Source organism: Acomys minous, assembly GCF_964271855.1.
Source record: "Acomys minous genome assembly, chromosome: 14".
Lineage (NCBI taxonomy): Eukaryota > Metazoa > Chordata > Mammalia > Rodentia > Muridae > Acomys > Acomys minous.
The window spans coordinates 22,327,041-22,341,187 of record NC_140496.1 but is presented as its reverse complement, the minus strand read 5'-3'; the positions used below and the strand labels follow the sequence as shown (position 1 = coordinate 22,341,187).

The following is a 14,147-nucleotide window of genomic DNA, read 5'->3' as shown; positions in this document are numbered from 1 at the left end:
GAGCCTGGGTTTATGCCTTAGCACTGGCAAACAAAACCAGCAACATCGGTAAGATGCTACTGACGAGTGAAACCTTCTCCAATAATGCCGATTTAGGAAAATGCAGTGTCAAGGCCCACACTGTAACTCAGGACTTTTAGAGCTTTTCATTATCATCATCCAAGAACATTTCTCCTTGAGATAGGGCTCTAGTTCCTTCAGCAAACCTCACTTATGCCTACTCAAGCAGCAGGGAAGGGCTCCCCTTAGGTGGCCTCCCTTTGTAAGCCCTCAAGGCTGGAAAACCCACCAATCTCTGAGGGGGGTCCACAGAAAACTACCAATCAATGAGCAAGAAAACCCACCAGTCCCTGAGCTACACCCTAAGAAATCCTATATACAAGCCGGGCGTGGTGGCGCACGCCTTTAATCCCAGCACTCGGGAGGCAGAGGCAGGCGGATCCCTGTGAGTTCGAGGCCAGCCTGGTCTACAAAGCGAGTCCAGGACAGCCAAGGCTACACAGAGAAACCCTGTCTCAAAACACCAAAAAAAAAAAAAAAAAAAAAAAAAAAAAAAAAAAAAAAAAAAAAAAAAAAAAAAAAAAAAAAGAAATCCTATATACAGGCTGTCTGCTCAGTTCCCTGCTGTCCTCTGCTGGGAGCAGGGGCAGCCAACCCTGGATTCATCCCTCCACACCTTGGGCACTCCCAATAAAGCTCTTTTATTATGAGATTTGCTGCCTAGTTTGACTCTCTCATAGGAAGAAGCCAAGAAGCAACGAAAAGAAAAAGGGGGGCAGGGGCCTGGAGAGATGGCTCAGCCAGCGGGTAAGAGCACTGTCTGCTCTTCTAGGAGTCCTGAGTTGAATTCCCAGCAACCACATGGCGGCTCATAACCATCTATAATGGGATCTGATGCTCTCCTCTGGCCTGCAGGTGTACATGCAGATAGGGCACTCATACATAAAATCTTTAGGCTAGGTGTGGTAGTGCATGCCTTTAATCCCAGCACTCTGGAGGCAGGTGAGTTCAAGGACATTCTGGTCTACAAAGTAAGGCCAGAACAGCCAAGATAACACAGAGAAACCCTGTCTCGAAAAACCAAAGGGGGGTGGGGTGGGGGCTGGAGAGATGGCTCAGTGGTTAAGAGCACGCCTGCTCTTCCAAAGGACCTGGGTTCAATTCCCAGCACCCACATGGCAGCTCACAACTGTCTGTAACTCTAAGATCTGACACCCTCACACCAATGCACATAAATTAACAAAACAACAACAACAAAAAAAACCAAAGGGAGGGGAGGAAGTTTATTTGGCTCACAATTCCCAGTTATAGCTCCTCATTATGGGGAAGTCAAGGTGAGAGAAACTTGAAGTCCTATTATAGCAAGAGCAGGGAGCAAGAGGCTGGAGAAATAGTTAAGTTCCAAGCACCCATATGACAGGCTGCTCATAACTATCCACAACTCCAGATCCAGGGGACCTGTGACCTCCAAAAGCACCAGGTACACGGGTTGTACACAGACATATATGCAATCAAAACATACAGATAGAAACAAACAAAAAACCAAAGCTGGGCAGTGGTGGGGCACTCCTTTAATCCCAGGACTCAGGAGGCAGAGGCAGGTGGATCTCCGTGAGTTCGAGGCCAGCCTGGTCTACAAAGTGAGTCCGGGACAGCCAGGGCTACACAGAGAAATCTTGTCTTAAAAAACCAAAAAACAAGCCAGGCATGGTGGCACACGCCTTTAATCCCCGCACTCGGGAGGCAGAGGCAGGCGGATCACTGTGAGTTCGAGGCCAGCCTGGTCTACAGAGCAAGTCCAGGACAGCCAAGGCTACACAGAGAAACCCTGTCTCAAAAGACCAAAAAAAAAAAAAAAACCAAAAAAACCAAAAACAAAACAAAAAAACAAACAAACAAACAAAAAACAAAACAAAACAGGGCTAGAGATGACTCAATGGTTAAGAGCACCTTCTGCTCTTCCAGAGGTCTTGAGTTCAATTCCCAGCAACGACATGGTGGCTCACAACCATCTGTAATGAGATCCAGTGCTTTCTTGTGGCCTGCAGGTGCACATGAGGGCAGAATACTGTATAAATAATATTTTTTTAAAAAAGGAATAATGTATGCATGCCACTGCTCAACTTGCTCACTCAGTCCTGGTCCTCCAACCCACTAAGATGACTCCCTGAAGACTGTGGTTTTCCTTGTCTTCCTGTGGAAAAGGCCCATAGCCTCCATAAGCCAAGATCCGGAATATTAAAGTTGAGAAAGACTGAAACTGGGGAGCTCATAGCTTAATCTTTACACCAAGACCAACCTACCTTCTAGGTAGACTACTGTAAAAAAATATAAATAAATTACATCCAAAGGTTACTGGGAAACGAAAAAAAGGAGCATTCTTTTGGGGTTGTGAGTCCACTATTGGGGGAAAAAAAAAGGGACTTTGATTGAACCAACACTATATCTGCCCTGCCAAGATCTGGCTGAATGTCACAGTGCTTAGTGGGGTTGCAAAGCCAATTTCTTCTGGAGGCAAATCAACCCAATTATAGTCCTACAGAGAAAGCCATCACAATATACCTGTAATTTTGCTAGTCTTGGGCAGTGCAATCCCAGTAGCTATAAAGGTTTGGGCTTGGCAGGAAACTGAAGGTCATTATTGAAAAATCAATACAACTTGGGGAGTTATGTGGTATGTGAATGGTCAGGACCCAGGCAACTTATGTACTATCCAAAGGAAACGTTCACCTAGAGTCATCAGCCCATTGGTCCAAGCAGGCCCATCTTAGTACCCCTGGAAATAGCCTCCTAAGGATCCAATTTCCCCAGAAATTCCTTTGGTAACTGAGGTGGTAGAAGTCAAAGAGACAACAAAAGCCCCTCAGTATTTGAGAAGGTAAAAGGAGTGTTTCCATTCCTAAATCATTCTCAACAACTCTTAGTCACTGTTCTACTGCACCATGACCACGGCAACTTTTTTTTTTCTTCTTTTTTTCTTTTTATGAGACAGGGTTTCTCTGTGTAGCCTTGGCTGTCCTGGGCTCTCTTTGTAGACCAGGCTAGCCTTGAACTCACAAGTGATCCACCTGCCTCTGCCTCCCGACCATGGCAACTCTTTAAAAAGAAACCATTTACTTGGGGCTGGCTTACAGCTTCAGAAGTTTCGCTCATTGTCGTCATGGTGGAGAACATGGCAGCATGCAGGCAGACATGGTGCTAGAGAGTAGCTGAGAGTTCTACATCTGAATCCACAGGCAACAGGCAGAGAGACACTGGGCCTGGCTTGGGCATTTGAAACCCTAAAGTCTACCCTGAGTGACATACTTCCTCAGGGCCATCCCTCCTAATACCTCCCTGTCAAGTAGCACCTTCTCTAATGGCCAAGCATTCACATAACCAAACCTACGGGGGCCATTCCTATTCAAACCAATGCTGGCTCTGCCTAGACACCAAACCCCCATATATTGGGGAATAGAACTCATCAAACAAAAAGCACCACTTCCAATCTGTAGAAATAAGAAAGGTTAGCCAGGGATCTCTGTGAGTTCGAGGCCAGCCTGGTCTACCAAGCAAGTCCAGGACAGTCAAGGCTACACACAGAGAGACTCTGTCTCAAAAAACCAACAAAACAAAACAAAACAAGAAAGGTTAGCCAGGTATAATGGCACACACCTTTAATCCCAGCATTCGGGAGGCAGAGGCAGGCAGATTGCTGTGAGTTTGAAGCTAGCCTGATCTACAAAGTGAGTCCAGGACAACCAAGGCTAACACAGAGAAACCCTGTCTTAAAAAAAAAAAGAGACCCATTCAAGCTCCCAAATAAAGACAGAGACTTACTACATTTATTAATAAGCTTTAAAGCACTAAGCTGGGCAGATATCGATCTATTCTAACCTGATTTTACTATCCTGGCTACTTCCCAGCCACGTGCCCCATGTTACTTGTCATCTTAGTCTCACCTTGGCTGCATCTGCTCCATCTGTCTGTTCTCATGGCCCCTGGTGACCTCATGGGCCCCCCCCCCCCATTCCCTACCCGAGACCTCCTGACAGGTCTATCAGCTATCAGTTGTTCAAATCTTTATTAATCAATAAGAGATGATGGAGAACATTTTTTACACAACATTGAGACAAGAGATTCTTCATAGAAGCGACAGAGCCCATGTCCAGACTGCAACCAGATCTCTGGGCACAGAAATCAGCACCTGAATACACAGTGCACAAGACCATCCCCCAATATTTCCTTTTAATCCAATGAAAGCACTTTCTCTTACAATAATAAACTATATACAATAAGAACAATTATGAAAACTGTTGTGTAAAATTTACACTCACAATGTTGCTCATTTGTTCACAGATAGGTTTCTCTGTGTACCCTTAGCTGTCCTGGACTTGCTTTGTAGAGCAGGCTGGCCTTGAACTCACAAAGATCTACGTGCCACTGCCTCCTGAGTGTTGGGATTATAGGTGTGTATCACCTCGCCTGTTTTTTTTTTTCTTTAAGGATTTATTATTTATACAGTATTCTGGCTATATGTGTGCCTGCAGACCAAAATAGGGCACCGTATCTCATTATAGATGGTTATGAGCCACCATGTGGTTGCTGGGAATTGAAATAAGGACCTTTGGAAGAACAACCAGTGTTCTTTACCTCTGAGCCAACTCTCCAGCACCCCCTCCCCCCCTTTTTTTTTTTTAAGACAGCTGTCCTGGAGTTGCTTTGTAAAGCAAGCTGGCCTCAAACTCAGAGATCCTCCTACCTCTGCCTCCCAAGCGCAGGGATTAAAGGCATGTGCCACCCACACCTAGTGTATTTGGCAATCTTAGAGAAAGTATTCCACTACCTATCCTATCTTGGTGACCTCAGAGGTTTTTTTTTTTTTAAATCATAACTTGCATTTATCAACTATGTTTTTCTTTCTAAGAAAGTGCTGAGATTAAAGGTGTGTGCCTCCATGCCCAGCAAAATTATCACTGTAGCCTTTTGTTTGTTTGTTTTGTTTTGTTTGTGTTTTTTGAGACAGGGTCTCTCTGTGTAGCCTTGGATGTCCTGGACTCATTTTGTAGACCAGACTGGCCTCGAACTCACAGCAATCCACCTGCCTCTGCCTCCCAAGTGCTGGGATTAAAGGCGGCGCCACCACACCCGGCCCCCTTTTGGAGTCTTGACAGTTAAAATTTCAAAAGAGGAACTAAGAGGTAGGGACACCCCCCCCCAACCCCAGTAAGATTCTGAACAGACACAATTGCTCATGGATGTGTATTTTAATAAAAATAATTCTGCCAAAATACAACAGGAATTTTTTCATCTCAAGTACAATTTAATAGGATGTTTGTGTTAGAATTCTGTCAACCCTCTCACACCACAAGTTTCATGCTAATGCCGAGTATCAGCTTGCAGGGACAAAGGCAGAACCAGTGTGCACAGTGAGGAGGATGCCTGCTTCAGTTGTAGTCAATAATGGAGGGAACCTATGCAAAGAGATGGGCGCTGCGACAGCCAGAAGCCACCATCTGGCCACAGGTCCAAACGCCTGCGAATTGGTGGTAAAGTAGGGCTCTGCTGTCCAGCTGCCAAATGACATGCATACCTGAGTTGTGAGCAACCAAAGGAACGTTCAGCCCCACTAGCTCTGCCTCATCTTTGTGCTTAAGGGCTGGGAAGGTACTGGGGAGCCAGGTGGTCCTTCTCTAGTTTGTGATGCCCTTGTTCTGCCAGTCTGCACCCAGCCACAGACCCACAGAGGACGGGGCGGGGGAGGGACGACTCTGAGTGGTTGGCCAACTTGGCCCTTGCTCTGCAAAGAGCTACCATCTGGTGCCACAAAGGGAAGGAAGAGTAGGGAATGCTGCTCCCTCAAGGCTGGACGACCCAACCCAGCCTGCTCCTGCACAGAAGGGTCAGGTCCAGCCCTTTACTAAGGTGCTTCCAAGAACTATTCCCCACTCCAGGTTCCTGGAAACAGGCTAGTAAGATTGGGGGTGCATATGGGGCTCCTCTGGCAATGGGAGTGGACCAGCAACTGGCTCCAGCAGCTTGATTTTGGCCCTCCCCACAGCTTGTGGGACAAAGGCTTATGTCCCCAAAGTGAGCTGTCCAACTAGGACAGAGAGCCCCTCTGGAGAGGAACAGAGTAAACAACTTGGACTCAGCTGAAACAGTGAGATAAGGCACAGAAAATGGGGAGGTGGCCGTGGGTACTGAGTGCGAGCCAGGTAGACACACAACCCCACGCAGCACATGCAGTCCCGAGCCCTCCAAGGCCCTCTCAGCCGCTCCACAACCCAAGTCTCAGCACCCATCCCCACCCGTGTCACACTCCTAAAGGTACCAGCTGCTCAGGCACTGCGAAACGCATGCCAGGCTAACCCTTCACAACGCTCATCTGCCATTTTGCTTTAGGTCTAGACAGGACTCTCTCACTCACAGGGACAGTTAGTTACTCTTGGCTCGCCATTGCTTGCTGTGTGGCTTTGGCCAAGACTCTCCTGGGCCTGTTTAACTTTACAAGGAGAGGACTAGTGGAGATGTTTTCTAAATTCCACTGCTCTGCAGATGCCTCTGGTTACTTCCACATGCGAGGCCACCTCATATTTCCAGCCTGAGTCTGGAGCTTGGGTGTTCCAGCCTTGGACAGGATGAATTTCTTTTACGCAAGAAAAGACCTCTTAACGAGCTTCTAACTAGGGCCCTGACAAGATGCAAGAAAACATAATCAATTGCCTATAGGATCAGCCCCTAAAGCAAAATTTTGGAAGCTCTCAGTCAGGGTCCTAGGCCCTCACTGACAGATGGTCTAACTTTGTTCTGTCCCACTGTGGACCTCGTGAGGCCTGGTGGGCTCTACCACTGATTTCTGTGTCAACCAATACAACACCAGCTCACCCAGCCCAGAAGCAGACAGAGACTGGATGCCCACCTGTGGCTTCTGCCACCGTGGACCCTGATCTTTGCAGAGGCTGCCTGGGCTTTTCACCCACCCTGTGAAGTAGGTAAGACCCTGGTCCTTGGCAGACAGCCCCTCCACAGATGGCCCACCCTTGTCCTGGCAGCATCTCAGCCCTGTGGTAGTGGGGGATTCTGTTGTTGTTGTTGTCCCACCAGCTGTGAGGGTCCATGTGAAACAGCTGGCGGGACATTTATAAGGCCCACGGAGTCTTCTCTTCCTAAGAGTTGCTGGGGCCAAGCTGTAGGGAAATCGGGACCAGGAAGTCAAGGGTTCCATCCACTCTGGGACCAGTGGTCCAAGAATCAGGCCCCACGAGGTACCTACTTCTCCATATCAGAAACCATCAATCCCATCAGAGTTGGGCAGTAATGGTGAAGACCCAGGCAGGAAGAAAGCAGTTCTGTCCTTAAGAGCCTCTGTCCTGGGAATGGAGTCTTCCTCTTGGCAGCCTGGCATACAGCAGCTCTTGGATTGAAGGCAGGTAGTTCCCAGGCAATCAACTGAGAGTAATGAATTATTTGGCCATCTTAACAAGGGAAGGCAGGGTATTGGGATGGGAGAGAGGGGTGAGGCAGGCAGTGAGAGGCAGGGGAGAGTGGTAGACAGCGTGCTGGCTACGGACCCTGTGTTCCCTTGCTTTGCTTTGTGCCCCTGGGCCACCTCACTTCCCCGAATCCCTGAACCTGCAGCTCTCTGTTTTGTCTACGTATAAGGGGCCTAGCGACCCACACCTCTTGGGATGCTGCAAAGCAGCTTAGCTTGACCTTGCCCACCCAGCATCCTCCCCAAACCCATTTTGATTTCCTGGGCAGCAGCTGGACCTGTGGCTCAACAAAAGGGGAGCCTAAAATAAACATATCACTTGATTGAAGTGACAAGAGATGATTTTTTTTTTAATGAGTTGGACTCAAATAAAAACACATGGTGTCTGGACAGCCTCACCCAAGAGGTGCTGGACCACTAGTGCTACGATAAATACTGTGTCTTCTTTTTTTTAATATATATATTTATATATAGAGAATCTCATTTGTTTGTTTGTTTTTTTACTTATGAAAATAATAAGCTATCATCAACCTGGATAGGCTTCATTACTAAATTAGCAGAAACCAGCTCAGCACAAACTCTCCCGAGATAAACACTGGTGGCTCAGTCAGGAGGGAAAAAAATGTTAAAAAATCCAACCTCTCCTCAAAACAATCTCCTTTAAAGGAGAAGCCACTACGTGAGTAACCAGCCAATACTGTGTCACAGGCCACTGCACATGGAAGGCAGAGGGAGAAGGAGGAGAGGACAGGTAAAGGAAGGAGGCAGGGGCAGGGAGGGAGGGTGGACCTGCGGCCAGGTAGGAGGAGTGGACTCTGCCCATGGCTTCAAGGTCTCTGTACCAGGTGCCTATGGAGGGCAGGGTTGTTCCAGCCCTAGGGCTGAAGGAGGGCTAGACAGAGCCAGCCAAGAAGGTCAGCTAGTGCAAGTAGTCATCGACTCTGGCAAAGGAGCAAGATCCCAGGCCTGCTCGGGCCATGAGCCGTAGACACTCGGATGCCTGGCCCAGGGCGAGCATCAGAGGAGGCTGCTTTGGCAGGTTCTGAGACTCTGTGGAAAAGATTACAAGGTATGGTCAATGCCTAGTCAAGGATCTGGGCACAGGACAAAATTCCCTGGAGGCGGAAGGTGGACTTAAGGGTAAGGACAGAACTCTTGGAGGAGTGTTCAATGTTTGAGTGCCCCAGGCACCAGGCTATGACCCTGCATTCATGATAGGAACCTGAGTACCTGGCCTGGCCCATGCCCATAAACTAGCAGCCAGTGAACTCGGCTGGCTGGAGGGAGTAGTCCTGAAAACCCAATTGGCCTATGCCAATCTTGATGCCATGTCTAGGAAGAGGGAAGGTGGCCACCCTCACACTCATGGGTTAGCTTTTGCTTTCATATAGACACACTCACCTAAAATGGCGCTGTTGAGAGCAGCACACACAGGCTCCCTCTGGATGGGATCAAGCTGATGGCCAACTGGACAGCTCCAGGGATCTGAGTAGGCTAGTAGGCTAAAGGCATCCTAAGGGACAGAGCACGTGTGAGAGGAATGTAGCACACTATACATAGTCCCAGAGCGTCAGGAGGACAGAACACTGCATGGGACCCAGGTAGAGCTCAATATACCTCGACTATAGAGTCAGGCAAGGCTATCCCCTCTTTAGATCCTACAGTGGGTGGGGTACACTGTAAACGCCCCGCATTCCACTGCAGACACAACTAGAGCCCATTCTGGCCTATTACTACTACCCTTACGTGTTCCCAGAGCCCAGGTATCAAATGGGGAACTACTCTGTGTGAGGACCTGGCTTATCCTATACCTGCAGCATCTCCGTGTGGGCCAAATTCTTGCCGTACTCGCGGCCCAGCTGCTCACTCAATGCCTGCAACTCTCGGCCAAACAGGATGATCCTTTCTGTGGCAGCCTGGTTGCCCCCGCAGAGCTGCCGCCGTGGATGCCCATCGTCTGCACCCAGAGGCCAGCAGAAAACACATTAGAGGGTGAAGAGGGAAGGACAGAAGGACCCCATGACGCCACAGCTTCTGAGAGGCAGGCAAGGGCTGGGGGCGCAGGTCGGGCAGCCTAAGCCTACCTGGCACAGAGACCAGACGCGGGCAAGTCCTAGAACCTCCCTCTTCCCGCCCTGCACAGAGGCATGGTGTTAATGAGGTCCATTCTTGAACCCCCTTTTAGCCTTGAAGGGACTCTGGTCTTGGCAGCAGGCATGGACCTTCCTACACATTGGAATCCACCTTGAGGATGCATCCAGGAATGCCCAAGAAAGAGGAGGACTTAGTCCAGCTCAAGTTTCTCAAGTTGCCAGAGCTGCCATCGTAGCCCCTCTTAGGAGGAAGTGGGTATTAGGGCTGAGTCATACTAAAGAGCAGTGTTGCCCTCTCAGGGAACACAGGGGCTGAGTCATGCTAAGGAGCAGTGCTTACCCATGCTAGACTCATCTGTCTGCAGGTCTTCATGCTTGTAGGCACCATTGACGATCCGTGTGGAGATGCTTTCCAACACACCGTTGGGATAATGTTCTGCCTCCATCTCCATTTCACTGTCACTGTGGAGAAAAGTTGAAACAGAAGGAGTTGAGCCTCCATGCAGGTTTTGTTGACGACTGCTTCAGGCAGACTGAGGGAGTTTACCTGAGGGACCATAAGAGGTCCTATAGTGGCATCCACCTGAAGGAGTGCCAGGAACATGATAGGACAGGCCAAGCTTCCTTAGGCTCCAAAACTTAGTTATCTCCAGGTGCCTGTTACACAAGTCCCATTCTTGTCCCAAAGCTGCCCCTGTGGCTCTGCTCTCACTGGCTCTCCTCTCGGATGACATATGTAGCCCTCTCACCCCTTCCAACTGAACTGATTGACGTCTCTGTAGCCTTGGCTGAACCTAAACCAAGGCCGGCTTTTAGGCAGGCCCGGGCCTGTTGAAAGCCATCTGGAGCCACGACCTACAGACCAGGTCACCTGGCTGTCCATGAGCCTGATTCCAAAAAAACTCCCTAACGGTAGACCCTAGAGGTTGTGCTAGGCCAAGCCTCCTGAGAGGAGTCCCTGTGTTGGCCACCACGTTCTCAAGTCTGGCAGGGTCAGCCCCTCTAAACAAAGCCAGAGCCAAGAAAAATTGACAGCTCATCTTGAGTAGGAACAAAAGCCAGAACCAGTGTTTGGCCTGACCTTTCAACAGGTTGTAATCCAGGCACAGACCTACAACAAAGGTGAGGGGAGAGGGGTAGAGGGCAGAAGGCAGCACTTAAAGAAGTGGTTGGTCCAGTAGGCACAGAACAGAAGAGTGGAGAGAGCGGAGCAAGACAGGCACCTGGTCTCCTGGTTACTGGTACTGCTGTGGGGCTGGGACTTGGTGGAGTCTGTTGAGTTGGACTCGGAGTAATTGATGGAGGACGGGGAAGAGGAGGACGAGGAGGACGAGGACGAGGAAGAGGAGCTGGGTGCGGGGTATTTACTGTGGTTCTGTTTGTTCTTGGTGGATGCGACGCCATTGCTGCAGCTGGGGCTGTCTGCTCCTAGAAGCCAGGCGGGTCAGAGAAAGGAGGTCAGAAGTTGGGCCCCCGGGATTGTCAGAGTGGACCCTCCCTTTCCCTTCTACCCAATCCAGTACAAGGGAAGGTAGGTGGGATAGCCATTCTACACACCAGCTCTTCCCAGAGAACTCTGGGAAATGGCTAACCTGTGTTGTGTATATGGGAACTACCGGGGCCATGTCGGGGGCTGAGGCTGGGGGAGCCAGGATAGCTGTCCTGGGACTTGGGGCTTCGGGAGCTCAAGCTTCGGACCTCACTGTCCGTGCCATTCACCATCTCCACAAACTGTCGACACCTGTGAGGAGGGAAGAGCACACTGATGCCCCTGGCCTGGCCCAGGCTGTGGGCTCCCATTGCAAGCTGAGGGCCAGGCTCGGGAACCATGAACCCGACTTACTTGAGCATGAAAAGCAGGTTGGGGTTGTGCTCCAGCAGCCCAGGGTAGAAGCGCTGGGTTGTTTCGATGGCTTCGCCCACGCGGCCTTCCAGCACCAGCTTCTGGATTTCTATGGAGAAGAGCACAGCTGTGAGGAAGGGCTGAGACTGCCCCATCTCCCTGGCCGCAAGCCTGGAACATGGCCAGAATGAAGGCACGGGCCAGCCAGCAATCAGAAGGCTGGCTCTTAGCACCCTGCTGGTTGGAGACGCTCACAGAAAAGGCTACGAGAATCTGGTTTCCCAGCACCACAGCAGAGGCCGCTTTTGGTCAGGTGTCATGAAGCCCTCAAGAAGAACTCATAGCCCAGAGGTAGGAGGGGCAAGGAAGCGAGGCAGCTAGTGAGGGGGTCCTGGCTGTGAGACCGTGACCTTGGGACAGCCTGAGGATGCCTCTTCAGATAGACTGCTCTCTCTTCAGGCCTCACAGGGGTATGTATTGGCTTGGGCTAGGGCTCACATCCTGACAATCTGTAAATGCTGTAGTGTGCTCCATACTAGGAGAAGAGGTAGAGTACCTCACACTGGCATCTCTGAGGATGGCACCTCTCTGGCCATCAGCATCTTGCTACTGCCTTCTCACTCTTGCCCTAGGGCCTGGTGCATCTTGCTGTGACTTCTGGGTCTGAGGCTCTTTCATTTGTAGATCCCAAGTCTAGGGTAGGATACCTTTCCATCTATCTGGCTGAACACAGCTTCTCTAGGAGACACAGACACAGGTGATGGGCTCAGAGACAAAGGCAGGCGCTCACAGACATAGTCACACATGTATATCCACTCACCCACAGTCTCCTCTCCTCCGCTTATCTTATACTGAGTGGGTTCTGTTCTCTACCCCACCCCTCCTCCCATTAAAGGGTTCCAAACACACAGAACACTGGGAGAGCTGCATTTGGCCAAGAAAGAATAGGTTATCTGTGAAGGGTAGGGCAGAGGGCAGGGAGCAGGCAGAGAGCATGGCCACAGTCACAGAGCCTTGGCTCCACCTGTCTGAGTACCCAGCCCTCTCTCTGCCTGAGAACAAGCAGAACCATTAAACCTGAATAAGTGATGGGAAAGGCAGGATAGTGGTGCAGCAAGATGCGAAAACTCCTTTTGAATGGCCATAAAGAGCAGGTCAATTAGAAACCAGGATTCAGGGAACACGGAGAGGAAGCAAGCATGAAGGGATAGGATTCTGCCAGGCCAGGACCAGGCCTACACCTTATTTTCAAAGTGTGTGAGGGAGGCTGCCGGCTTCCCGGGTGGCAGTTTTATCTTGAATGAAGGAGAGGAGCAGGGACTGGAGCCAGCCAGTTGGTCTCCAGGATGGTACAATTAGACTGGACGCTTGACAGGCTAACCAGGAACGAGCTACAGATCCAAGGGCAGGTGAGAAGGCATGGAGAGAGAAAAATTAACCTTACTTTGTCTGTTCTTTATGGATGCCTGTTCTTCCTGAATCGGGGTTTCAGTCATTCGGGCAAAAGCTGTGGCTGTGGCACAATACCCATGATGCACCAGGTAAGACGAGACCATGCTAGAAAAAAAGAAGAGCTTAAGGTAACAGTCAAGAACCGCATTTCTCATGGAGCACTGGAGGGAGACAGACTGCATACATCCCCATGAGGTCCTGCCTAAACATACCTCAGAGGTTAATCTCGAAGGGGTGAAGAAAATAAAAACTCCCCTCAGGGCTCATGCTGTCAGTAGGAGAAGGGCTGGTCACATCTGTGCCCACAGGGCAGAGGGGTGGCTACAGTTTTCTGGGATATGTTGCCCTCAAGTTCACCGAAATGGCTGTCTTTTGGTAGTCTGCAGCAAGTCCAGATCTGGTCAATGAGCTTACCCAGGGCTGCCTAAAATAGCACCTAGCCAGGCAATGTGGCAAGTGCCAGGGTACAGAGGATGCCTGGCATATCTACCCTTGACAAAAGTACTAAATGTAAGCAAATGGTGAGGAAGGTGGGGTGGCACTCTGGGGCTGCCTGTATTAGACAGCCGTACCTGTCCCCAGGGAGCCTGCTAAGTGGTGGCACTCGCTCTAGAACTGTGGTTCTCGACCTGTGGATTGCGACCCCTTGAGGATCATGTCAGATATCTTGCAGATCAGATATTTATACTATGATTCATAACAGTAGCAAAATTTCAGTTTGAAGTAGCATCGAAATAATTTTAAGATTGGGAGTTGGGCTGGAGAGATGGGTCAGAGCTTAAGGACACTGACTGTTCCTTCAGAGGCCCTGAGTTCAATTCCCAGCAACCACATGATGGCTCACAACCGTCTATAATGAGATCTGATGCCCTCTTCTGGCCTGCAGTTGTACATGCAGGCAGAGCACTGTATACATAAAAATAAGTAAATAAATCTTTTTTAAAAAAAACTTAGGAGTCACCACAACATGAGGAATGTATTAATAGGAAGGTTGAGAACCACAGCTCTAGAGGAATAAGAGGACTATGGACCAAATTAACTCCATAACATACCATGTATCAGGACCAAGAATTCAGACAACAGGCTGACTTTGACGGGAAGAGCCAGGCACAGCATGGCTGACAGGAGTACAATCTTTGTGGAAGGGCACAATGTACAACAATTTGTTTTGTTTTGTTGTTGTTTTGTTTTTCAAGACAGGTTTCTCTGTGTAGCCTTGGCTGCCCTGGATTCTCTTTGTAGATCAGGCTGGCCTCGAACTCACAGGGATCTAACTGGCTCTGCC

General features: G+C 49.6%; 1 protein-coding gene and 1 long non-coding RNA gene across 4 annotated transcripts in view; both read right to left on the bottom strand.

Annotated features, from left to right (window-relative positions):
• LOC311582430 overlaps positions 1-14,147 on the bottom strand; it is a 222,632-nt gene that overhangs the window by 63,813 nt on the left and 144,672 nt on the right. The window contains exon 2 of one of the 2 annotated variants that reach the window (XR_014774119.1): positions 523-594. This is a non-coding gene — a long non-coding RNA (uncharacterized lncRNA). Of the gene's footprint in view, positions 1-517; positions 595-14,147 lie in introns of those variants that run through there. The other variant, XR_014774120.1, reaches the window with a different exon arrangement.
• RANBP10 (RAN binding protein 10) overlaps positions 5,228-14,147 on the bottom strand; it is a 66,876-nt gene continuing 57,956 nt past the window's right edge. Inside the window, exons 7-14 of one of the 2 annotated variants that reach the window (XM_084755532.1) lie at positions 12,855-12,967; positions 11,411-11,519; positions 11,160-11,308; positions 10,791-10,995; positions 9,908-10,029; positions 9,286-9,431; positions 8,876-8,987; positions 5,228-8,524 (exon numbers count right to left, since the gene is read on the bottom strand). In XM_084755532.1, coding sequence (XP_084611658.1) covers positions 8,394-8,524; positions 8,876-8,987; positions 9,286-9,431; positions 9,908-10,029; positions 10,791-10,995; positions 11,160-11,308; positions 11,411-11,519; positions 12,855-12,967 — 1,087 coding nt within the window. In that variant the 3' untranslated portion in view covers positions 5,228-8,393. Of the gene's footprint in view, positions 8,525-8,875; positions 8,988-9,285; positions 9,432-9,907; positions 10,030-10,790; positions 10,996-11,159; positions 11,309-11,410; positions 11,520-12,854; positions 12,968-14,147 lie in introns of those variants that run through there. The other variant, XM_084755533.1, reaches the window with a different exon arrangement.